Genomic DNA, 27,316 nt, shown 5'->3' on the forward strand with positions numbered 1-27,316 from the left:
AATGTAAAAAAAAAAAAAAAAATCCCCCTGCAATAACTCTGAGGACCCTCTAGGGGTCCCGGACCCCCTGTTGAAAACCCATGCTATAGGGAAAGAGGCTTTATGTGACTTTTTGGGGTACGATCTATGACATAACTAGAAGATTATATTAGAACACTGTTATACAATGTTTGTAACTACATACCAGTATAAAATAATAGATAGTCTACTGTTTAAAAAAGAAAACATAGGCCTATGTTTTTTTTGTGCATGATGTCACTCATATCTTGTATTCATCATTTCCTGTTTCCTGATGTATTTCATTGACTGTAACGTTGACAGGTTTAATAAAGACCTAAAGATGAGTCAGTGTGTGGAGAGAGAGGAGGAGGGATCTGACAGACCAGAGTCTCCAACATCCAGCTGTGTGTCTATGAAGAGTGACCGGTCTAAAGGAAAACCTCCTGAACCTGGACCTTCACACACACAGTATGTGAATCAGATATATTATACATCCTGGTCTCTGGTAAACACTGTTATAGGTGTTATAGAGCTCTGCAAGTCGGGGGTCAAACCAAATATGTATGACCCTCCCCCCCCCGGCATGTGTTTTGAATCACACTGATTGAGCTTGTAGATTACATGTTGGTTTCCACGTGTCATCATCATTTTAATGATGAAAATGAATTATTAAATATGAAGAAATATAATTCATACACAACTAACTTGACTCTTGTCTTTGTCTGTTTGTCAGGATGAAAAGACCAGCAAAACCAACCACTGATGATAAAGACTGGTACTGTAGAGGCTGTTACTCCATGAACACTGCTGAGGATTTAATATGCAGAAACTCATCCTGCAGTGTGACAAAGATCTTATCCACAAGGTAACGTTGTCTCTCTGTCTGTTTTCTTTCTTTCTTTTATTACGGGGCCAGAGCTCTGCTCTGGAACCGTATTGTTATTGGCAGTATTCTGTCACTTCTTCTTCTTCTTCTTCTGCCACTTTTCGCAGTTCTGGCTGAACCGTGCAGTCGCTTTTTACGAAACTCGGCCATATGGTAGATGGTCATGAAAAACGATAAAAAAATAATTCTCACAATCTTTCGTCCAAAGGTGGCGCTATAGCACTCAATTGAAAATGCCAACTTTGACCAGGTACAACTCATGCCCTGTTTGACCTACAGCCATGAAACTTGGATACACATATGCGTCTCCTCATGCTGAACAACTTTCACCCTCTGACTTTTGACCTCTGACCTTTAGATCTCCCACCATTTTGAATTATATGAAAAACAGTCATTGGCTCCTAACTTCTGCATTTTTTCACTTATGGAAAATCCGTTGGAATTTTTTGTAGGCAGTGGTCCAAGGTTCAAGTGCTAAACGTTTCGTGCAGATTGCTCAAAAATCCCAGGAGGAGATAGATTTTAACTATTACAGTTTAAAGAAAATTATTCATCTGTGCCTAAAACATACATGCAGACTCACATTTCTTTGAAACTTTGCAGAAATGTACAGGGTCATTCCAAATATCACTGAAACCAATCTTACTCCAATTGGCCAAAAGGGGGTGCTATAGCAATTTTTTGAAAAGGCAGACTTTAAACAGGCATAAGTCATGCCTCGTTTGGCCGAAAGTCGTGAAACTTGCTTACACATGTGCCTTGACTCATGAGGAACACACGTATCGATTTGACCATTAAGCTCCGCCCTTAGATTTTCCGCAATTTTGAGCAGTTTGAAAAATACTTGTTTTTGCCAGTTCTGGCTTAACCGTGCATACGCTTTTTACGAAACTCGGCCATATGGTAGATGCTCATGAAAAACTACCAAGAAATAATTCTCACACTCATTCGTCAAAGGGTGGCGCTATAGCACTCAATTGAAAGTGCCAACTTTGAACAGGTACAACTCATGCCCTGTTTGACCTACAACCATGAAACTTCGATACACACATGCGTCTCTTCATGCCCGACAACTTTCGTGGTCTGACTTTTGACCTCTGACCTTTAGATCTCCCACCATTTTGAATTATATGAAAAACAGTCATTGGCTCCTAACTTCTGCATTTTTTCACTTATGGAAAATCCGCCGCTTTTGTTTTGTCGGCAAAGGTCCTAAGTTCATGTGTAAAATGTTTTGTGCAGATTACTCAAAAATCCCAGGAGGAAATAGATTTTAACTATTGCAGTTTTATGAAAATTATTCATCTGCCCCTAACACATACATGCAAGACTCACATTTCTTTGAAACGTTGCAGTAATGTAGAGAGTCATTCCAAATATCACTGAAACCAATCTCACTCCAATTGGCCAAAGGGGGGCGCTATAGCAATTTTTTGAAAATGCAAACTTTAAACAGGCAAAAGTCATGCCTCGTTTGGCCGAAAGTCGTGAAACTTGCTTACACTTGTGCCTTGACTCATGAGGAACACATCTATCGCTTTGACCAGTAAGCTCCGCCCTTAGATTGTCCGCAATTTTGAGCAGTTTGAAAAACACTTAAAGCCAGGATTTTTCAGCTATTTGCGTGAAACTGTATCATCTGTGTGATCTCCTTTTTCACAGTTACTTGTCTGTTGGGCCAATGGCGTCTCCCTTAAATGAATGCCTCACAATCTCAAGGTCGCCAGTTCAAGCCTCACTTGATGCAGACTTAATTTAAGTTGAATTGCAAACGACATGACTGTATCAATGAATACATGTGCAAATGGTAAAGATAACCTGAAATGCTTATTTGAGAGTACGTTTTTTCAACGTATGACATACTTCATTCTGAAAATAGCTGATCTACAATCTCACAACTTTTCATGGTTTGTGAGCTTGTAGATCGGCTACTTTCACTAGTTTTGGTTCTGAGGAGATGTACAATTTCTTCATTGGTAAATGGTTTGTGAACGAGTGATCTTAGTGTTAGTGAAACAGGGGCTTGGTTCATGAAAGAAGGCAAGAGTTTATGATCTTCAACAGACAATATCAGTCTGGACAAAGCTATAGCACTATAGGTAGTGTTGCAGCCTATTAGTCTGAAGGTTGAGAGTTCGAATCCTGTTAATGGCAGTAGGTTGAGATGTCCAATCAAACCATTATGTTTCCATCTCTCTCTCTCATCAATCTATTGTTTCCATGTCACTCTCTCTCTCTTCAATCTATTCAGTTTCCATGTCTCTCTCTCTCTCTATTCACTGGCCCCGTATTATCGCTGCTTGCAGCTATATTTGTTTTTATTTTCTTGGTGAACATTTCTCTGATTATCAGCTGCATGTCTATGAACAGAGACACTATGAATGAATTCATGTTTGAATGATTTAAGATGAGGATGAGGATAGGAGGAGCAGGAGCAGGAGGAGGATGAGATGGAGGAAGGAGGATGAAGATAGGAGGAGGATGATAGGAGGAAAAATATATAAAATATGTTTAAAGCTGATCAGAGATCTGTACACTAAACCTTTGACCTTTAAAATGTTGATTGATTTTATTTGTCAATATTTATATGTTTACACAACAGTTACTATTATTATTACCTGTAGTGGAAAAAGTACTCAGATTTGTTTATTTTTACTAAAGTAGCAATACCACAAGTATTTATTCAAAATGTTACTTGAGTAAAAGTACAAAAGTATTGATATCAAAATATACTAAGAGTACAATTGAAACTAATTATTAGTTGTAGATCTGCTATTTTCTGCTATTCTCTGCAAACATTTGCCCCGAATATGGATAATGGGGTTTAAGTGGTTAATATATATGTGTGTGTGCGTGCGTGCGTGCGTGCGTGCGTGCGTGCGTGCGTGCGTGCGTGCGTGCGTGCGTGCGTGTGTCGGTGGTGGAACAAGTACTCAAAAGTTTGACTTAAGTAAAAGTATCAATACTGCATTATAGAAATACTTTGTTACAGGTAAAAGTCCAGAATTCAAAATGTAGTTGTGTAAAAGTACCAAAGTATTGGCAACAAAATGTACTTAAAGTACCAAAAGTTTGAAAAAAAATAAAAGTACTAAACTATTTAAAAATAGCAGATCTACAAGCTCACAACGCGTCGCATCGCGAAGCGTTGTGAGCTTGTAGATCGGCTATTTTCAAATAGCCCATGTATAAAATAGGGCTAAAGTGATTAAAGTTTCATAATATAATAATGTATATATGAAAAGTAACTAGTAACTAAAGTTCTCAAATAATTGTTGTGGAGTAAAAGTACAATATTTGTCTCTGAGATGTAGTGGAGTAGAAGTAAAAGTATTGGAAATTGGAAATACTCAAGTAAAGTACAAATACCTCAAAATGTTACTTAAATACAGTACTTAAGTAAATGTACTTTGTTACTTTCCACCACTGGTGTGTGTATAATCATTTTTAGTTTTATTTATTTTGTATTATTTTACAGTATGAAGAAAAAAAACTGTCATGTTTCCACCTGTATACATATATCATACAGTATAATATGATGTCATATCATAATAATAATGTGTTCCTCATTGTTTCTCCCTCCTCTTTCTATGTCTCTTTGTTTTTTCTATCATTGTCTTTCTCTCAGCTGGTACTCCATGACAGCCCTCCGTCTCTCTAAAGCAGACATGAGGAAGTCTTGGCATAAAGACTACACACAGAGGATCCGTGACAACTATGTCCGCAGTCTGTGAGTGTTCATCACACAGAAAGCAGAACCAATACAATGTGTTCTCACCATCTTCTAGACCCCAGACCAGCTGAACTATTATCACTTATTATGATGATTGAATCTGATGTCTGACTTTGTCTCTTTCATTCTCTGTGTGTTGGTGAGCAGTGTAGAGGACATGGTAACAGGAAACCCAGCTGAGGACATTAACCTGGTGACTGATGCTCAGAACATAGAGAGGAACATATATGAGTCAGCTAACAGCAGGGTAAGAACCTAATATTCTCTCCATGACATTTATTTACATGTTCTAATGAATACATGAACTACAATGTAGAGTGTAAGATTTATTTGTTCATCATTCAATGACATAAAAAAACAAAACAATAAACAAAAATGTGTCTAAAATAGGGATGCCAGGTAACCACATGAACCCTAGCGTCCTTATTCTGAGGTGAACATTCCACAAAAATAGACAATCTAAGCTTACAATGAATCACAATGCAACCCGTTGTGAGCTTTTAGATCAGCTATTTTAAGCAAATAGATTTGGTGTTGAGAGAAGCATCAGGCCTAGTTCAGAGCCCTGGGGGACCCCATTCAACTATGTATAAAGGGTTAATTATCGTTGTTGTCGGGCAGAAACCTTGTATCTCCACGTTTCACCCCCCATAACTTAATGCCCCATTTCATCATAGAAGAGTGTCACTCAAAAGTAGTGAAAATAGCAGATCTACAAGCTCACAATGTGACACGTTGTGGACTTGTAGTTTAACTTTATTAATAATATAAACCCTTTATACTTAAATTGAACGGGGTTCCTCAGGGGTCTATTCTTAGCCCTCTACAGCCCCTCTATAGATCTAAACGCTATTGTGAGCTTGTAGATCTGCTATTTCCACTGCATGTTTTCCCCAGAATAGGGAAGCTAGGGTTCATGAGGTTAACAGTGTTCTACTTACATTAAACTGTTCTCTTATACCCAGTGGTGGAAAAAGTACTCAAATGTTTTACTTAAGTAAAAGTATCAATACTGCAATATAGAAATACTCTGTTACAAGTAAAAGTCCGGAATTCAAAATGTACTTGAGTAAAGGTATAAAAGTATTGGCATCAAAATGTACTTAAAGTACCAAAAGTAAAAGTACTCATTATACAGAATGTCCCATTTCAAGTTTTCATTAGTATTTTTTGAAAATAGTAGATCTACAAGCTCACAATGCATATATTTTGACACATTGTGAGCTTGTAGATCGGTTATTTTCAAATGGCCGAAATGAACTGTATATAAGGCTGAAGTGGTTTTGTAATAATCAAAGTCTACAAAGTAACTAGTAACTAGTTTTCAAAATAATTGTAGTGGAGATAAAGCTAAATATTTGCCTCTGAGATGTAGTGGAGTAGAAGTAAAAGCAATGGACATTGGAAATACTCCAGTATTACTCCAGTACTCCAAGTAAAAGTACCTCAAAATTGTAATTAAGTACATTACTTGAGTAAATGTACTTAGTTACTTATACCACTGTCACCATCTGTCCAGTCTTTTAGTCTTATTTTCAGAAAACCTTGGAGTGAGATTTGGTGGCGTGTGCAGCAAACATTATTATTATTATTATTATTATTAGTATAATTATTTTATCGACCCATGGAGTCACCACCGCACGCCAAATGTATTTTTGTATTCATTGTTGTACTTAATGTTGCACCCAGTGCAACACACCAGTTGTAATCCCTCAACCAGGTACAGCTGGTATGTTGCACTGGGTGGGTGTGTTATCATTTTACAAATCTAACCCTCAATAATGAAATCAAGTCATTTTAACCCATTGAGACCGGGAACGCATCTGTGTCATTTTTAGATTTCTTTGGCTATTAAAAAATAGCAGATATACAAGCTCAGAGCGCGGCACCAAGTGAGCTTGTAGATCTTCAATTTTGAAAAAACAAGAACATTTGTGCAAATCTTTGAAAATATATATTTTTAAAGCAAACATTTGTAAAATATTTTGTTCCAGGAACCCCCCAGAAGCAAAGATTTGAGTTACAAATGTTCACTTTAAAAAATATATACAGTATTCAAAGATTTGCACACATTTTCACAATTTTTCAAAACATATCAGATCCACAAGCTCGTAGCGCGGCACTAGGTGCCGCGCTACGAGCTTGTAGATCTGATATGTTTGAATAAAAGTGACACAGATGGGTTAAGGCAGAAACTGGTGGTAGGTGTAGATTAATAGTGTGAGTGTGATCATTTTGGTGGGGGGGTCTTTTAAACAGATATAATGTCCTGTATTCTGGTGCATTTTAACAGGGAGTTTGATACTTTAACAGGCTTTACTAACATGGGAACATTATGGGTAAATGTTTTAATTTCATCCATCAACAAGCTAAACAGAGACATTGATTTGATGACTGAATCAATTAAAGAGCCATCTTTAATAATAACCACTCATTAATATATCTTTGTGTGTATGCAATTAACTAGAATATATCACTTAGGTATCAAATGGAGTTTAATGTGTAAACTGTATGTGGGAATGACTGGAGTGTATTCACAGTCATAATAAATATAGTGACAGTAGGAGTCAGTGTAACAGCCTGTGTAGAGATGGTGATGGTTCACCTTGACTGATGTTTTGCACCATATGTTTCCTATTCAATATTCACATTGATTTCCATAAAAGTCTGATAGCTATAAAGTCAAGACAGACTGCACAAAATATTCTGGTAAATGGTGCATTTATATAGCGCTTTTATCCAAAGCGCTTTACATAGATTGTGCATTACATTAACCCATTCACACACCGATGGCGGAGGAAACCATACAAGACACCAACCTGCTCATCTCGAGCAATTAGGGGTTCAGCGTCTTGCTCAAGGACACTTCTACACTAACTCTGGGGGAGACCGGGATCGAAAAGATCCAGCCACTTTACCCCTGAGCCACTGCCACCCCGGCAAATGATTCTAAATTGTCAAATTCCTTTAATCACTCACCTCAGCAATATAACACTCTCTCTCTCTCTCTCTCTCTCTCTCTCTCTCTCTCTCTCTCTCTCTCTCTCTCTCTCTCTCTCTCTCTCTCTCTCTCTCTCTCTCTCTCTCTCTCTCTGTTAGCTTGTAGAACAGATCTACAAGCTAACAACACAACACATTGCGTTTTTAGCTTGAAGATCTGTTCTTTTTGCACACGCATACATCCAAAGGTCCCTCCCCCTTTTAACTGCCTGCTCTTGGCAGCGCAGCATGACACACAGAGGAGTTCTAAATAATTAGACGTCTGTCAAATTCAGTTTAAAAACTTGACCGGATAGAAAATATTCCATGGTACACCCGGCAGCTAACATTTTGGATGTGTAGAGCATAGAACATTAGTTCACACACACACACACACACACACACACACACACACACACACACACACACACACACACACACACACACACACACACACACACACACACACACACCTAACATTTATGCTTTTCACGACAGTTAACAGGTGGGGATACTTCAGATACAATCATTTAATTCACTTTATCGTTCAAAGGCCGGCAGAAGTGGATGTCTCAGTGGTGCATGAGTTAACACAGTTTATTACACGGCTTGGTTGAATGCTCGATTCTGATTGGTCAGTCTCTATAAGCTCTATAACGGACCGCTGTGTAATCAGAGACTCAGAACACCTGCTCATGTCAACCTGCGCTGCTTGGTTATATGCTTTATCCAACATGACAGCCATGTAAACAAACAAACAATGTCATTTACAACTAAACGTTGCTCTCAAGAATGTTTTTGAAAACATTTGAAGTGAGAAATAGACGATGCAATAACCGAGAAGTCATTCTATTTGATCCACTGCGCTTCCTTGTTTATCGTGGCACAACAACGGGGTAATACCAAAACGCTCGCCCCAAAACACAGTCGCCCCGGGGCAAATCCGGCGGTATTACAGGCAAATCGGCAGTAAATAGAATGGGGGGCGAGTGTGTTTTGGGGCGAGTTTTTTTCCATTTCGTCATTTGTTTTTGCGAGGCGAACTTGTCCGCCCAGCCCAATACTTATGGAATACTTTCATTGCCGTAAGCAAGGAAATACTTCGTTTTGTTGTTACTTTTGGGTAAATGTATTTATGTATTTATTAAGTAGCCGTGTAATAAGCGGGATAATGCATGGGGAGGTAGTCATTATTGAAATTTAAAGCCCTGTCGGGCTTTAAATTTCAATAATGACCACCTCCCCATGCATTGTCCCTTGCTTAACACTTGGGCTGATTTGACGGCGTGATACATATGATGTGTGGTGTGAGTGCATGTGAAGAGGGTCATTTATGTGTGTCTCACGCTCATTGTGTGAGAGTTGTCAGCTCTGGTTAAGGAACAGTGTGTTAACACTTGATGTAGCTTCAATCTGTCATTGTCTGTTGATGTGTGAAATACAGGAGGAATACTGGAAACTGATGTATGAGAAGAGGTCTGAGCTGAGGATGAAGAGTTGGATGAAGATGGGTAAGGTTCCACACACGCACGCACGCACGCACGCACGCACGCACACACACACACACACACACAATTTTTAACCCGTTTAACCATCAAAAACACCCGTCCTTGGTTCTGGTGACTCACCCTGCCCTCCTAATGCGTGAGAGGGCTGTGTTTTTTTGATCACTTTTTTCATTTATTTTTAATATTTTTTTTTTGTATTTTTTTTTTTCATTTTCCCCAAAAAAAATATAAAAAATAAATGAAAAAAGTAATCAAAAAAACACGGCCCTCTCACGCATTAGGAGGGCAGGGTGAGTCACCAGAACCAAGGACGGGTGTTTTTGATGGTTAAACGGGTTAAAAATAGAGTTTGAAGTTACAATGGGTTTGTATAGGCAGGGGGCGTGGCTGGCAAAATGAATATCAAATATCTAAATACTGAATCAAGCAACTTAAAAACTGTCTGGGGGTTCACAAAAGCCTGAGTAGACCATAAAATGACCATAGTTCTTTTGAAAGTGAAATATCCCTTTAAGTGGTTATACTTCGTTGAACAGGGTCCCCCAGGGGTCTGTACTTTGTCCACTCATTTTTTCCTTCTACACCAAATCTCTTAATCAAAAGTAGCTGATCTACAAGCCCACGCGGTGTGAGCTTGTAGATCGGCTATTTTTAGCGGTGTCAACCGCTCTATACATGACTTTGTCCGTGTGTCCGTTTCACACTGGGATGAATGAGCACGGGATTTTAAACAGCTATAACTCCAGTTTGCAGCATGCCACCAACTCCACATTTGGTATGTGGACTTAGACCACCAATAGGCACGAGCATGCATTGATGAAGTTATCAAAGAGGGGTCCAGGGACCCCCAGCGCCCGTATGAGCGATGAGCACAGGATTTTAAACAGCTATAACTCCAGTTTGCAGCATGCTACCAAGTCCACATTTGGTATGTGGACTTAGACCACCAATAGGGACCAGCATGAATTGCTGAAGCCCCGCCCCCTCTGTCCAGGGACCCCCCAGCGTATGTTATGTCCGTCCACCCGTATGAGCACGGGATTTTAAACAGCTATAAGTCCAGTTTGCAGCATGCAACCAAGTCCACATTTGGTATGTGGACTTAGACCACCAATAGGGACCAGCATGAATTGCTGAAGCCCCGCCCCCTCTGTCCAGGGACCCCCCGGCGTATGTTATGTCCGTCCGCCCGTATGAGCACGGGATTTTAAACAGGTATAACTCCAGTTTCCAGCATGCCACCAAGTCCAAATTTAATATGTGGATTTAGACCACCAATAGGGACCAGCATGAATTGCTTAAGCCCCGCCCCCTCTGTCCAGGGACCCCCCAGCGTATCTTATGTCCGTCCGCCCGTATGAGCACGGGATTTTAAACAGCTATAACTCCTGTTTGCAGCATGCCACCAACTCCAAATTTGGTATATGGACTTAGACCACCAATAGGGACGAGCATGAATTGTTGAAGCCCCGCCCCCTCTGTCTTCCCATTGGCTGGCCTTTAAACAGCCATAACTCAAGTTCGCAGCATACTACGGAGTACAAATTTTGCACATGGACTAAAACCACCAATAGGGACGAACTGTAATTACTTAAGCCCCGCCCCCTCTGTCTGCCCATTGGCTGGCCTTTAAACAGCCATTATGGCAGTTTGCAGCATGCTACCAAGTACACATTTGGTAAGTGGACTCAGACGACCAATAGGGACAAACTGAAATGAGTTAAGCCCCGCCCCAAAGGCACCGCTTCCTTCACACAGGGTGTGATTTTTGCCAGATGTTCACAGAATGTTCATATGTTATGAGCTGTCCAGAATAGTGAGTCTAGGGTTGATGTGGTTAAACTAACATGTTCACACTGTGTCCATTTAACTCTTACTTCATACTGGAGGGGGAGGGGCCACCTCCAAGTATGATGTCAGAACAAAATGGCCGCTGTGTGAATGTGGTTCATTGAGTTTACAGTGATATTTATGTACAGTCATAAAACAATGTATCAGACATCATGTCTTCTATACTCATCATGTGTAATAAATGTTTGTTTGGTGTTCTTCTGTAGAGAAGAAACAGTCTGGTCAGATGGAGATGAAGTCCATGGATCAGACATCATCACCTCCTCTTCCTCCTGGTGACAAGGTTATTATAGTTTTGCTAATCTGGGAACCCATTCGGTAAAAAAAGGAGGGAAAAATAATCTGGGGGCACCACCTCCTTTTTAGTGTAGAAACAGGAACTTGGCTTGGCTCCTCCCCTTTCTTACTCCACTTCCTCCCGGGTGCTTCTGTGTTTATTCATTCTAACAACAATATTACATGTTTAAGGCAGTGGTGCTGCTGTTAGCAGAATCTGTCTTGAGAGATTATAGTTTTACTATAGTTTACATACATATATGTTTATTTGTTTTAAAGCCTTTAAAGTTGTATTGTAGTGTTTTAGTTTTTTTTATATAATATGGAATATTTGTCAGAGGCAAGAATGAAAGTGATCAGAAAAATCCATCTTTCTTTCTTTTCTCGCTCTCTTTCTCTCCATCCATCCATCCATCCATCCATCCATTCATCCATCCATTCATCCATCCATCACGGGTGAAGGAGGAAGAGGAGGATGAGGAGGGGGGAGCAGGTGGAGGGAGCAAGAAGGTTGAAGGTCAACCTGATGTGAAGATGGAGGAGAAAGCAGAGGTGAGAACATTATTAACCCAGAGGTTCTCAACTCAAATGAATGTAATGAACTATCTGGTAGGATGTAAACAAGCAGAGCCCATAAAGCAGAGTCTCTATAGTCAGACTAAGGAGAGAGAAGCTCTAGTGTCAGTAAAGGCCTGGCTCTTTGTGTCATTCAACTCTCAGTCCAGATATATGTAACCGGTGTAACTATTTATCTGCATTGTGTTGAATGGGTAGACTCAGGAATCTCTTTGGAGACAAACTCTGTTTATTCTGACTCAGAATGACATGAAAACACGTCTCTGGGTTAGTTTGGCTTTAGTGCATGGACTCCTCTCTAAACAAAGTTAAACAAACACAGTATAAGTACAGTGTAAATACAAATTGGATAGTTATACAGGGAAGATAACAAAAGACATCCACCTCATTCCAATATGGAAATAACAAAGGGAAGATGTGGGGGTGTGGCAGGACTTTTATACGGGAGACAGACAAGGAGCTGTGACCACTAATGCATGTATTATTATACACACCAACCATGTACTAGAATAAAGACAGGTAGAAGCACCAACTCGTAACACATTTTGTGTAATTATGCTAACTGTTGTTCCATGTTCAGTGGAAGAAGAGGAGAGACGGGACAGCAGATCCTTCTGTAGTTTAACGGTGACAAAGCAGCAGTGATCAGGGGCTTTGTGGCTGAGCAGGTCCACTCTATGTGCTTCTGTTCTCTACATCCATAGCAGACAGACCAGGGGTGTTGGTCTTGTTTCTGTCTCCTTGATACCTCTCCTGACTGGCAGGAGGAGAATGAAAACAAACACTGTACTTATAGCTCATTGGCATGAGCAGCTTAAGCCCAGTTATTGGGCTATAGCTTGGGTGTGCTCCATTCTGCATTTTGTATGGTGGATTGTCTGTGGGCAGGACAGGTGAACATGCTACGCAGCTGAATCTGTTGGCAACTCCCATTACAACCTGTAGAGTTGTTGTTATTAGGAATATAAACAAACATGCACCACCGGAAGAGGAGGGCTGAGGGAGAGGGAACGGGCCGACATCCGGTCCCTATACAGGGGGAATTGGGCAATGCCCCCAGAGGCAAATTCAAAGGAAACAGTCAATGGGTTCCCAGATTGGAACATACTTGACCAATAAATGTTCTGAACAAGGTGAAAACTACTGTGAGTGGTTATTAATGCTCATCTGTGTGGCTTTGTGTAGGCTGAGTGCCATCTACTGTCCCTTTACTCCACCACAATAAAAACATGAAAAGAACAGCTTAAAATCCAAGGTTGTAAAAGAAGACACAACCTAAACAAGCAATATATAAATATATCTGTAGGATAACATATATCTCCATCAAGCATGTGTGTTGTTGTGTTATGGCACAGTTACTTTTGTTATTTTTGTTTTAATTAATGTCCTTGATTTGATTTTCCCTTTCTCTATTCTATTCTATTCTATTTAGGGAACTATTCATTTTCATGGTGAGATGGAAGAACATCCTGTTACAGAGTCACAGTCCTCTCTACATCCCTCTCTGGAGCTCCAAGATGAAACTGATCTAAGTTCATGCTTCAGTGGTTTGAGGATAGAAGAATCCATCTCTCTGCCTCGTTCTCACAGCTTACCCTCACTGAGCCAAATTCCACGTTTAGAAAACAAGACAAGTTTCACAGCCAAGCGGTCCCACAGCGTAAATGATGTTACACTACTGGACAAAACAAAGAAAATTACACCTGACATCATTGTTGTAGAAAACGAGGAAAGCTACAGGATCCACTGCACCCAAGCAGGACTGTTCCAATGCAACGTGACCGACCTGGTGTTTAAGATGAAGACAGAGGGAGATGTGACTTACAGGACAGTCCCCTGGGACCGAAGGCTTCTATCACAGCTTGGCACGAAGAGGCCTGCAGGACCACTGTTTGACATCAAAGGTTCTCAGATGTCTGTGTGTCAGTTGCGCTTTCCACATTGTGAGATCCTCTCCATGGGTGGAGGCAAATCCTTGTCTGTTGTCCATGTGATGGAGGATGATGGCATTGAGCTGATCAAACCCCATGTGATCACAGAAACTCATGTTATCATAAATGTAACTGGATTATCTATATATGGTATCATCATGGAGATGTTGTTCGGGCCCAGTCCTGTCCAGGCATCGGTGTCACTGTTTTATACACCACCGATTGATGATGATGATCCAAGTTCAATCCTGAATGTGTTGCTGCTGCCTGGGAACGTTGCACGGCATGACATGCTGAAGGAAAGAAGGAGCATACGAGAGGAGATTTACATTGAAATGCCTCAGTGTGAACTAATCCCAAACCATGAATACACCCTCTCCACTTCCACTCAAGATGATTCCATCATAATTCTACCAGATAAGGCAAGATTTAAGGTTGATGAATCATCCTACAAAAATTACAATGCAACATTTGTAATTAATTTAGAGGAAAGGTTTAAGAATGTTAGGCTGCTTCTAAGAAACAGTAAAACCTCCATCTGTGAATGGAAAGGTTATGTGAAACTCTCAGCTGCTGCTTTAAGGAGACAACAAGTTCAGCGCACACTGACTCTTCCAGCAGAAGAGAGACTGTTTTCTGTGCGGAACAGCTTCATTGACAGGGTTTCACTTCCCAATCTCAACGGTCTCCTAGACAAACTTTTAGAGAGGAGCATTATAACTGACTCTGAGCAGGAGATGGCTGATGGGATGCAGATGAGAAAAGAAAAGGCACGTTTTGTCATCGACACAGTGAGGCGCAAAGGACCTGATGCAAGTTCAAGCATGATACTGATTCTCTGTGATCTGGACACGTGTCTCTCTGAACATCTTGGGTTGATGTAAAACTGGACTGATACTTAAAATTGGCGGACCCCCTATAGTAGCTCTGACGACCCCCGAGGGGTCCCGGACCCCCTGTTTAAGACCCCTGGTTTATACAGTGATTGTTTTCACTCTACAAGATCTGTATTTGCTCTCATTGTTTTTGTTTGTAACTAAAACTATATGTTTTATTTCAGTTAGTTAACGTGTTAAAGCTTAAATGATTGTTTTAGGCCCAGCAGTGGGAGAACAATGATGTGAGAGTTGACACGAAATACTGAACGTGTCCAAATCCAAAGCTTTGTGCCACAAGGGGTCCTCGGTCACTTTCCTCAGATGATTATCTTAATAATACATTGTTTTCTCACTCAACAGTAAACAAACCAAGATACAGTATAAGTGTATACAGGGTATCTGCACATTTATAAGGTTACAATTTAATTACTTTTAGGACCTTTTAAGACCATTTTAACATCTCTGAAATGAAGTTTTCATTGCATCAAAAGTAATCAACAAACTGGACTATAAACAAAAGGTCAAACATTTACCAAATTGTCAAATATTACCTAAAAAAGAGGCAAAATGTTGAAATGAGCTGATTGGCTATTTTCAAAATGTTTATCTGTGGAACAAGTCAAACTAAATGTAATGCCTCAACTCCTACAGGTCCAAGTGCTTGTCAGGGTGGGGGGGTCCCCAGTTCACATATGATTATTTCTGGGGGTCCCCAGTTCACATATGATTATTTTTGGGGGTCCCCAGTTCACATATGATTATTTTTGGGGGTCCCCAGTTCACATATGATTATTTTTGGGGGTCCCCAGTTCACATATGATTATTTCTGGGGGTCCCCAGTTCACATGATTATTTCTGGGGGTCCCCAGTTCACATATGATTATTTCTGGGGGTCCCCAGTTCACATGATTATTTCTGGGGGTCGCGGCCTGAAAAGATTGAGAACCACTCCTCTAAAGAAGAATCTCTGCTACAGATAATCAGGTCAATACCATTCATTATCCTATTATATATTTAACAAACCTCTGTCCGTCATTCTGTCTGATCCACATTTTCCTCCTCAGTCGTTTTTTTCACTTTCCCAAAATTGTATCAGTTTTTTTAGTTTTTGGGAATGGTCCTCACAGGCAATGGGATCTGTAGTCGTGGTTGCATTCCCATAGCCCGGATAGACTGCGGCGGGTGGAAAAGGCGGGTATGGACTAGTTTCTATAGTTAAAGTTATATATTTGGATTATGTTAAAGATGTACTGTGCCAACAGGTGTTTTTTTTAACCTTTGTAGTTTCTTTTATAACCTTTTTTTAAATTGTCCAATTATTGCTTTGACAAGTTTTCTTCCCATTTAGTCTCAGTGTGTCACCATCCTGTTGTGTCCAGACGCCCCCTGGTGGCTCAAACCGTTATTTCAGTGACCATGTCACTGGATTCCTGCTACACGTGTTATCCTCGGTTTATGCTTCTCTCACACTCACACACACACACACACACACACACACACACACACACACACACACACACACACACACACACACACACACACACACACACACACACACACACACACACACACACACACACACACACACACACACACACACACACACTCTCCCTGGAGGCCAAGGAAGAACTTCTTCCCCCAAATCTTCAAATTGGCCCGTTACAGCGCCACTACGAGGCCAATGTTTGGTAGAGATACCAATACAAGTATCGTAAAAGCTGACAATACTGCCTAAAATACTGGTATCTGTATCAGCAAGTATGTCAGTCTATGTCATTCGGATACCATGTAATTTATCACATGATGATATTGTAATTTACAGTCATCAATTATTTAGTGTTTTGAACGCTTCAGTTGATGTTACTCTGCTGTTTTATACTCTAATTCACATTATTATTTTAACTAACCTGTGCACTTTAACAATTATTAATGCCATGGAATTTGTATCTATTCCTAGATCAATGGTTCCAAGGAGCCCCCATAACTCTGAGTGTGTACAAATGTAACCAAATGGACCCATAAGGGTCCAGTTGGTTACATTTGTACACTGTCTGAGTCACAGACCTGTAAGGGTCCATTTGGTTACATTTGTACACTGTCTGAGTTACAGACCAGTAAGGGTCCATTTGGAACCCCGTAAAGGAACCCAGATGGTCCCTGAACCCCACTTTGAGAGCCACCACTACGCAAGTTACGGATATCGGAATCTGTATCGGGAAGGACAAAATTGTTTCGGTACATCTCTTGTTTCTACCTCTCCTACATATATGGTCCAAACCTGTGTACGCAATGCGGTACACATTATCTCTGTAGTCATGTGATCAAGACGTATCTGTCAGATTTTTTATATTATATTCTGAATGGCTACAATTGCCTTCCAATTGTTGTGGGAGTGGCCTCTGCACCAAATGCTACAAATCATGAACGTAGAATCCGATTTGCTGTGAAACTTTGCATGCACACTCCCACTAGGCCAAGGATGAACTGCCACCCCAGCTTATTTTTGTATCGGCTTCATGGTGGCGCTATAACTGGCCAATTCCCGTTTTGGCCTATATATAACTCTTGAACAATACGTTGTACGATCACAATCGTTTTTTTCCCCATGGATTGACTGTCATGGTATGATGACACATGTTTCAGGGCTAGGCCTGGGGGAGACAATACAAATGATCAAAACTAACTAACTCAGTGAATAATATGCAATGAATATTCAATGGAAACAAAATAATGACTGATTGAATCTAAAGATTAACAATGAAGTTTGTAGTTTATTAGCAGTATGTGCTCTATCTTACTATCCTACAGTGGGGGTGAGTGAGTGGGCACTAGTTTGTATTTTACAAGTGTTTGTTGTCAAATAAAACCTGTTAGAACAGGCCTTGACCACACTGTCCAGTTGATTTCATGTGTTATCCCTTTTCTGTCAATACGCCTTTTATTTGTATTTTTTGTTTTCCTGTCAATATGCCTTTTTAGACACCAGAGTCTGTGCTTGTCCATCCATGCTACACAAAACTATTATGGCGTCTTGTTTCCACATCCACAACAAAAAATAGAAATAAAACTGCTGTCCAGTATCCAATATGCAGCTGAAAACAGTTGCAGCTCTGCTATAGACGGATTTCCGCGCGACGTCATCACAGAGCAGAATGCGCAATCTGCGCATGCCCGGGTGAAAGGCGCGTTCGAAAATACAGCCATGAGCGGCAGTGAGCGCACTGGCCAATACAAACTAATAGGCGAGTGTGCTCCGGTGCGTAATTTCCAAACGCACCCATAGGCTTCCCCCTCGTCTGCGCGGTCATATTCCTCTCATGTTTACTAACAGGAAACCCGTCTATAAGACTGAGGAGAAAACAGATCTTAAAGGATTAACTAAACGGCCATCATTTGCAATGGGATTAGCCTAATACTGTGACTATGGCTTGTAGATCTGATATTTTTTGAAAAAAAAAAAAAAAAAAAACGGCAAAAACTTTGCTTCTGGGGGGTCCCTGGAACAAAACATTTTTGCGACCAAATATTTGCTTTAAAATGTTCGCTTAAATAAACATATATTAAAATATTTGCACCCATTTTCACGATTTTTCAAAGAATAGCAGATCTATACAAGCTCATAGCGCGGCACTTGGTGCCTCTGTTAAATAGTGAATTCTCCATCATGTTCATGATAACATGCAGCTTTAGTCCAAGTGAAGGAACAGCTAATCTACACTAGCCTGGGATCCAGCCTGCTTCGCTACGTTCGGCGGACTTTTATTTCTCTCTTCGCTACTCAGTCTGGAATGCCTCCCATCTCCAAGGGAGGCGGGACATGCCAAACGTTTCGAATCGTGCCGTGGCTTCTGATTGGTCTGTGGTGCGGGGCGGGACAAAAAAAACAGTGTGATCGTTGTGATTCGTCATTCGTTTGAACAACATCCAATCAGCAACGACGTTGCCTAACGTAACATATGTAGTTCCAGTTTAGTTCTGCAAAACGAGTCAATGGGGTGCATTCCAGACTGAGTAGCGAAGAGAGAAATAAAAGTCCGCCGAACGTAGCGAAGCAGGCTGGATCCCAGGCTAAATCTACACCAGTTCTCCAACATGTTCATGTCAAGGACCTCAAACTAAAGGACAATTCCACCCAGTGTTTTTCTTACCTTTAATATGATATTATGATATTAGGATGAGTGGTACAGTAGAAAAAAAATCATAACTCCAAACTGAATCGACTGCAGCTAAAAACCTGAGCCTATGGAACTTGCTAGATTGCGTATTAATTTATTTTTTATATAACGTTTTTTATTTTTTTTATTTTAGCTGCAGTCGATTCAGGAAGGAGTTATGAATGTTATCTACTGTACCACTCCTCCTAGGATATTATATCATATAAAAAGGTAAGAAAAACACCAGGCAGGATTCTCCTTTAACCCATTCAGACCTGAGGCTCATTCTAAAAACACATTCTAAATCCTGACCTCAGTTAACTGATAAATATGTATTAAACAAATGACAACAAATGTATGTTGCTATATACTGTACATAAATAAATAAATGGAGCATTTATATAGAGCTTTTATCCAAAGAGCTTTACATTGTGCATTACATTCACACTGATGGAGGAGGAAACCATGCAAGACACCAACCTGCTCATCAGGAGCAGTCAGGGGTTCAGTGTCTTACTCAAGGACACTTCTACACTAACTCTGGGGGAGCCCGGGATCGAACCGGTTTCCAGTTCACTCTACCTGCCACTCTACCCCTGAGCCACTGCCCCCCCTGTACATAGCAACAACATAGCAACAACAACAACTCTAAAAGAGGTTCCTGTCCTGAAAGGTAGAGTTACAAATATGGGTTCCCTCCTAAAATGGGTTAATATGTATTTGTCTGCACACGTCCATCTGAACATATACTTTGTGCCAGGGACCCCCATACAAGATCTGTGTTGTTAAAATGTATTACAAACATCCACTTTTTTTTTCAAGATTTCTTTAAAAATATCAGATCTACAGACTCACGCTCTATTTTTGATCAGCTGTATAATCTACGTATACATTAGGTTAAAGCAGTCACGCTGATTTAGATGCTTTATTAACTCATTTTGTTGGGGACCCCCTGGAAACCCTTTAAGGACCCCCGGGGGTCCCCCGAACCACACTTTGAGAACCACTGAGGCTTTATCCTTTTGCTTTTTATATGAAATATCAGAGAGACTAGTAAGATTTGATGGAAGATGATTCTGAACATAATTTGCTAGTTTGACGTCTTCAAATGATCTGATCTTAACATAACCAGGGAGGTGCTCGCTGGCCTAGCGGTCCAGGTGCATACCACATATAGGCTCTAATGTAGTCTGACGGCGTGTTGCGGGTTCGAATCCCGTTCTCGACAACCTTTGCTGTGATACTAATAACCATAATTATCTGAAGGAAAGGGAAGGTGCAGGTGATTTACAAAGGGTTGTACTCTCTCTGGAGTGTCGGTCAGAACACAAGGAGGAGTCGGTATATAAAGTTCAACCATGTGCTGAAGGCTTTAGGCCAGCGGTATCAAACTCGCGGCCCGCGGGCGTTTTGCGGCCCACGGAAAGGTCCCTGGCGGCCCAGGAAATACTTTTAAAAATAGTAAATTGATACTACATCTAACAGACAGAGTCGCATTTTGCACTCACTTGCTGTGCGGCCAAGCAGCTCTCCCCCACCCGCTACTTGGCTGAGTACCTCTGATGGCCCTGCCATTATCTCCCCAGCTGTGGAATGTTGTGGCTGATTGGCTCGTTAAGAGTCTATTCAACTACTAGTCGAGTAGTAATGGCGATAGGCTACTCTTTGATCCTCACACAGGAGTCAGCACGGTCTCTCTCTCTCTCTCTCTCTCTCTCTCTCTGTGCTATGAAAACTGAGTTTGTTCAAGCAAAGACATGTCAGGTGTCTGGGAGCAGCAAGTGATTTAGATTAATTTTCATGCTGGCTACACCATGTAAATTTGATATTTTTGAAAATATAATAATGGTAATAGGTAGTTTAAATGTATCAAAGCTGCTTCTTTTATTTCTCAGGAGCTTGCCCAGTGAAATCCTCAGTATTAATTTAACTCAGAGCGTATTTAAATTCAATCTGGGAAAGCATCTGTGTCATTTTAAGATCTATTTGGCTATTCAAAAATAGCAGATATACAAGCTCATAGTGCGGCACTATGAGCTTGTAGATCTGCTATTTTTGTAAATGTAAATAATTAAAGTAGCTAATCTTCATAAAACATTTTTTAAAGTGATATACTGTAGATAGCAGTGACTGAGATGTAGTGGAGTAGAAAGTTCTGGAAATTGGAAATACTCTAGTAAAGTAAAACTACATCAAATCTGTACTTAGGTACAGTACTTGAGTAAATGTAATTAGTTACTTTACACCACTGTTCTATAAATGTAATTATTTAACCACCCACACACATTACCAGGTATTGTTTAACTTCAAATTTAATTATTCTACTTAAAATGGTTTATAATAATTATGATAATAATAATTATTATTATTATTACCCTTATTATTATTATTGTTACAAATTGCATTGTTTGTTTTCTGAGACAAGACAACAGATTGAAAAACAATGCTGTATAACTGAATGCGTGTGAGCGCGCATGTGCGTCCGCAACTGGTTCCTGCCCACCTCAAGTCACCATTTGACCAATCTTGCCCGGACACCAAAATGAGTTTGACACCCCTGCTTTAGGCCATACATGGGCAACTGGCGGCCCGGGGGCCACACGCGGCCCCCACCTTCACTTAATGCGGCCCACAGGTTAATATCAGAATACTGATATATTATTGATTTCAGCTGTTATGATTCCAAACATGCAAACATGACCCGCTTTAATTACTTCAGTCTATTATAGTAGCTTAATGACTAGTATTAACATTCTATTGTCTTTTTTTTGTCCAATGTATTTGTATTTAAGTTCATAAAGTTAACATAAGTATAACTAAATGCATTTGAAATGAAATAAAAATGTTATCTTTTCAGGATTCCAATTAAAAAATAGCAAAAATAGCCGATCTACAAGCTCAAAACGCGTCGCACTGCGACGCGTTTTGAGCTTGTAGATCGGCTATTTTTGCTACTTTTGTGTGACATAGAATGGCGAAGTATGGCATTAATTTAAGTTAAAATACGGAGATAAGGTTTCTGCCCGACAGTATATGTAATGTGTTCCTCTGGAGTGAGTGTGTAAATATAGTGGCCCTCTACATCATCAAAGTTGCATCACCCCTGCTTTAGGCACACAGCATACAGATACACAGTGTACAGTTTGTGTGGTTTCTGAAATAAATCAGGTGTGTATACTGTACTAAATATGACATCAGTCACAAACACAGTGAAACAAACACAGCCAGGTAATAATATAATGAACCAAACAGTCTCTGCTCTCATCCACAGCAACAACATCAAAGGGCTCCAACAACAACGAGGCCCCTGCAGCCAGGTGTTGGCAATGAGTGATTAGTAGGGCTGTAACGATACATTGTAACAGAGATACGATACGCATAACGATACATGGTTGATGATACGATACATGGACCATATTGGTTCATTCACAGTAATATGGCCAGGTGTAAACAACATAACAAAGGACATAACATGTCATATGTATATAATATATAATAAGACATAATAATATATAAAACAGTCTCATGGGTAAAGTGGTCCATCAGCTTCTGATGACTGACAATGACAACATGTTGTAACCGTCCAATAGAGGGCGACGCAGCATTATCTTACTATCAGAAACACACAGACACTCTGACAACCTGTGGTGTAAAGTAACTAAGTACATTTACCACAGTACTGTCTGTACTTAATACCTTTGTACTTGTTTTACTCAAGTATATTTTCAAACACAGGCCCTTTTATTAGTACTTCTTCCACCACAATGTAAATAATGTCTATCAGAGGAGGGTCATGTTATTTAAATCATCATCTATCATTATAAATGAATGAATGACGTCACTTTGTCCCTTATTGTCTCTGTAGCCATGTGTACACTCACCAGTGGTGTAAAGTAACTAAGTACATTTACTCAAGTACGAATTTTGAGGTATTTTTTACTTTACTGGAGTATTTCCAATTTTCAGTACTTTTACTTCTACGTCTAAGTTTAGTTACTAGTTACTTTGTAGATTTTGATTATTATTATGAAACATACATTAACCACTTCAGCCCCATATACATTTACACCATTTGAAAATAGCAGATCTACAAGCTCACAATGCGTCGCGACGCGTAGGTGGATGCCTTTTTAGGAGACAGGAAGCAGGTTGGAGTCTATTGATTCCAATGGAAGAGTGAACGTGAACACAGCTTCTGAACCATTCTTTATCTCCATGGTTACTGAACTAAATATTGGACCCGATCGTCACAAGACACATTATTTACAAGATTTTCATTCTAAAATGGCTTTCTTTAGAGACACAAATTAGGACCTTTCTGTCCCCGCAACACTCATAGAGGGCTCTGTCCCTTATTTTAACTCTACACTCTGTCCCAATAAGATGCTCTAAAAACTGATTAATGAGATTATATATGTAAATATAGTACATCAAATCACTATGGATTAATTAAAAAATCAATAAAATGTGCAGGAGGAACCCCTAAGGGGGGCAGGAGGAACCCCTAAACCAGTGGTTCTCAAACTTCATGTGAAGGACCCCCAAATGGACACTTATAAGCCCGCGGACAACCATTTGAAAAGATAAGCCATGGACCCCCATAAGATAAGATGTTTACGGCTCTAGCAGTGATTCTCAACCATTTTAATTTTAAGGACCCCCCAGTTTGACATGCATTATTAGGCTACGGACCCCCATTTAATGGCATTTCTATCTCTGGGACCCTAATTCATATTGTAAAATCAATGTTAACTTAACTCTGACAGTGTACAAATGGAACCAAATGGACCCGTTAGGGTCCATTTGTACACTCTCAGAGTTACAGACCCATAAGGGTCCATATGGTTCCTATCCATCATTTAGCTGGGGACCCCCTGGAACCCCCTCAAGTACCCCTGGGGGTCCCCGGAACCCACTTTGAGAACCAATGCCCTAAACCGTAGAATGTTCAACACGGTGATGTGACCAACTTCCCTTAAACAGGAACAATTTACCAGAGGCAGTTTGTGTAATAATAGAACATGACTTTATTAAACAACTATGTAATACATGGATTATTAAAATATCAGGCAATAGTCAGTAAGACAAAGATGTTATCAAATAAAGTTACAGTTACTCTCCTAATAAGGAAGGGCGGGTCGGCCCGTAAACCAGGGTACTAATGGGGAAAGAGAAGGGGCACAGGCCTGGTACCAAACTCATGCAATAAAACATACTAATCAATACAAAAACATGCAGTGTCAGGGATTAACATACACACCAATAAAACCAAAAGGTCCCACAGTGCAGACCCAAGAGAGGAATGGAAGGCGTGTGTAACAGGGCGGACCCGGCCTTTAACACGGTTACACTGTAACATAAGGAGAGGAGAGAAAAACAATTAAAACCATGTCACTATGAAAGAAATCTAACATCTATGCCTAACGTAGCTACTATATGCCTCAAATGAACAAACTCAAAATAAACAACAACTCAAAGTAGAATAACAGTGGAAAACAGTGGCTGGACTGACTGGTCCCTTTAAGGAAACAGTCAAAACACATTAGTTGCCAGCCCTATATTTCAACATAATGTAAACACTGTATTCAAATCATTAAAATGAACAAACAGCATAAATCTACTTTGCTTTGCAGTGAATGCACAAAATGCAGCACAATGCAGGGACAAGGGCGGGGGATAATTCCAGCCCCACAGCTACAAGAAGAAGACAGTGATGTTACAAAACTAATAATACATTAAAACACACAAAGAGGCAATGTAGAGAATGTATATGTTGTACCAGTATCTCCAGGTGTCTAGATACAGCACAGCAGTTAGTTCACTAGAGGTAACTTCATTTGTAAACTGAAATAAAATAAAGACATTTGAATAAAATCGAATAAAACAACAATGTTGATACAAATTAAAGTGCTATAGGCATGGTAGCATCCATGTGCTCAAACAGTACGCTAGCCGACAAAGACCAGCAGTAGCGCATGTGCTCAAACAAACAATAGGTTAGCAGTAGCATTAGCTGCAACAAACAAAAGGGTAGCCTTACACATGGTTATGATGTGCTACACAAAGTTGAGCTTTGGCCTACCATGCGTTCTCCTTCACCCTTCATGAGAGGAAACACCATCCTCTGCAGCAGAGTCAAATGGTTCTCTACTGGGAGGAACTAGACTTTTATACTTCCTGGTCATGTGACTAGGTCAGGTGCAGTGGGTTCACCATTCACCTAGATTCCCACACTTATTTTACACTTAAGTGCATGGTGGTGTTACGGTCACTGAATAGCCATTCGATCCACAAGCTCACTGGAGCTCACAATGCACTGCGATCTAACGCGTTGTGAACTTGTAGATCGGTTACTTAAACAAGCCATAAACACGACAGACGACAGAGGCCGACTCGTGGCAGACTAAAGCCTGGTTTGTACTTCATCACATGGCGGTGTTGTGCACCGAACACAGCTGATCTACAAGCCCACGATGCGACGCATACGTAACTTTATATTGTGTTCAACTTTGCATGTTTTGTATGAACGATTGAACATGTGAACTATAAGTCTGTTCTGTCACTCTGCTATCAGTTGATCCTCTGGCACCGCCTACTGTCATGTATTTATTTTTTTCACTCTTTTATTCCATGTTATCGGGCCTATTTCAGATCTAAAGTTATGCTAATTACTCGGGCGGGGCCTAGTTTGGGTATTTTATTAAACAAATACATACGCTGTCATTGTGAATGTATTCTAGACATTGTACTGTATTTAGAACTAATGTGACTGTGGTCTGCTATGATGTCACTCTGGCTTATATTTGGGTCTTGTGTCCCAATGTTGTTTCAACCAGTGGTTCTCATACATGTTCATGTCAAGGACCCCCCAGGACCCCCCTCTGTCTGTCTGTCTGCCTACTTCAGTATGTCTCTCTTTGTCTGTCTCTCTCTCTCTCAGTATCTGTCTCTCTGTCTCTGTGTAGCCTATCTATTGCTCCATCTCTCTGTCTGTCTGTCTCCTTCCGCTCTCTCTCTCTCTCTCCATCCCTTCACATAGATTCAACAAAGATAATAACTTAGGTCGAGTAGAATAATACAATAATGTGCAATTGTCCCAACGGGGTTTAATGATGTGAACACAGAGCAGTACGTAGAAAGACTGGTGAACACAGGGTTAATGATGTGAACACAGGGTTAATTATGTGAACACAGGGTTAATTATGTGAACACAGGGTGAAGTGAACACAGGGTTAATTATGTGAACAAAGGGTTAATGATGAAGGTGAAGGTGAAATTATTGTATTTACTCCACTGCGCCCCCTATAGATCTGGTCAATATAAATGACCATTGACCAGATCTGTAGGGGACGCAGTGCAGTACATACAATAATTGACATATTTTATTATCTGCCCATAAAGTGTATTAAACAGAGAAGGTGGGGTGCTGAGAGGATTCCCACCCTGGAGAATAGACTTTAAACAACACAAAACAGTCTTTGGTTCAGTGAATAGTAAAGTGGTTTAGTTTATTTTGACTAAAGTTGGAGCCTCACAGGACAGTGGAATTCTGTGTCTATGAGCAGAGCTGTGTGTGTGTGTGTGTGTGTGTGTGTGTGTGTGTGTGTGTGTGTGTGTGTGTGTGTGTGTGTGTGTGTGTGTGTGTGTGTGTGTGTGTGTGTGTGTGTGTGTGTGTGTGTGTGTGTGTGTGTGTGTGTGTATGAGAGGCAGGGAGTTGAGGAACAAGCCAGAAACAGCTCCAACAGAGTGAAATACTCAGATACAAATATGTAAATTAAAACCATGTGTCCTCCTCTCCTCTGTCCTCAGATGGCTTCTCCTCTCCATGAATCCTCAGACTCCTCCCATGTAGTTTGGGAAGTTTACAGAGGAAGAGAAAACTCTCCTCCCAGATGAATACAGAGGAAACTCTCCTCCATGTTGAATACAGAGAAAACTCTCCTCCCAGATGAATACAGAGGAAACTCTCCTCCATGTTGAATACAGAGGAATCCACCCAGTGTGATAGAAGTGTTAGTATCTTTGATACACAGACAGTCGACCATTTTGACACGACAACAACACAGTGAACTGAACAGACTGTGTGGTTAATGACGTCTGAACAACTCAACGATTAATGTAGGGTAAGTGTTTTATACTATATACTGTACAAGAGCACTGTACATCTGACATCTCTCTAGTCTGGTTGTATAAACGATAATATATATAGGGTAAGTGCTAACTATCAGTTCTCTCTCTCTCTCTCTCTCTCTCTCTCTCTCTCTCTCTCTCTCTCTCTCTCTCTCTCTCTCTCTCTCTCTCTCTCTCTCTCTCTCTCTCTCTCATGATGTCAGCACCAACATATTTATAAGACAGAGCAGAACATTACAGCAGGACACAGCATTGTAACAGGCTGTGAGTTGGATAAATGCTCTCTCTTTCTCTTCTATGTTAACATTTAAATATTTTAAAACTTGTTAAAATGAATGTTGTTAAAGTCTGTTACAACTTATACTAGAAACTTTCGGTATTGTTTACAAAGTGTGTCTAGACTTAACAAACAAT

General features: G+C 40.3%; 1 protein-coding gene across 1 annotated transcript in view; it reads left to right on the forward strand.

The window, feature by feature from the left end:
* Nucleotides 1-340: 340 nt before the first annotated feature.
* The window catches only part of LOC311038628 (uncharacterized protein), a gene marked incomplete at both ends in the record, with an annotated part of 234,156 nt that continues 207,180 nt past the window's right edge, over nucleotides 341-27,316 (forward strand). The window contains 4 exons of the mRNA XM_084048200.1: nucleotides 341-468; nucleotides 734-865; nucleotides 4,515-4,616; nucleotides 4,767-4,866. Of these exons, the coding sequence (XP_083904326.1) occupies nucleotides 341-468; nucleotides 734-865; nucleotides 4,515-4,616; nucleotides 4,767-4,866 (462 nt within the window). The remainder of the gene's footprint in view (nucleotides 469-733; nucleotides 866-4,514; nucleotides 4,617-4,766; nucleotides 4,867-27,316) is intronic.

The sequence above is a fragment of the Gymnoscopelus microlampas genome (assembly GCF_963454915.1).
Source record: "Gymnoscopelus microlampas genome assembly, chromosome: 22".
In the NCBI taxonomy this organism is placed as follows: Eukaryota; Metazoa; Chordata; class Actinopteri; order Myctophiformes; family Myctophidae; genus Gymnoscopelus; species Gymnoscopelus microlampas.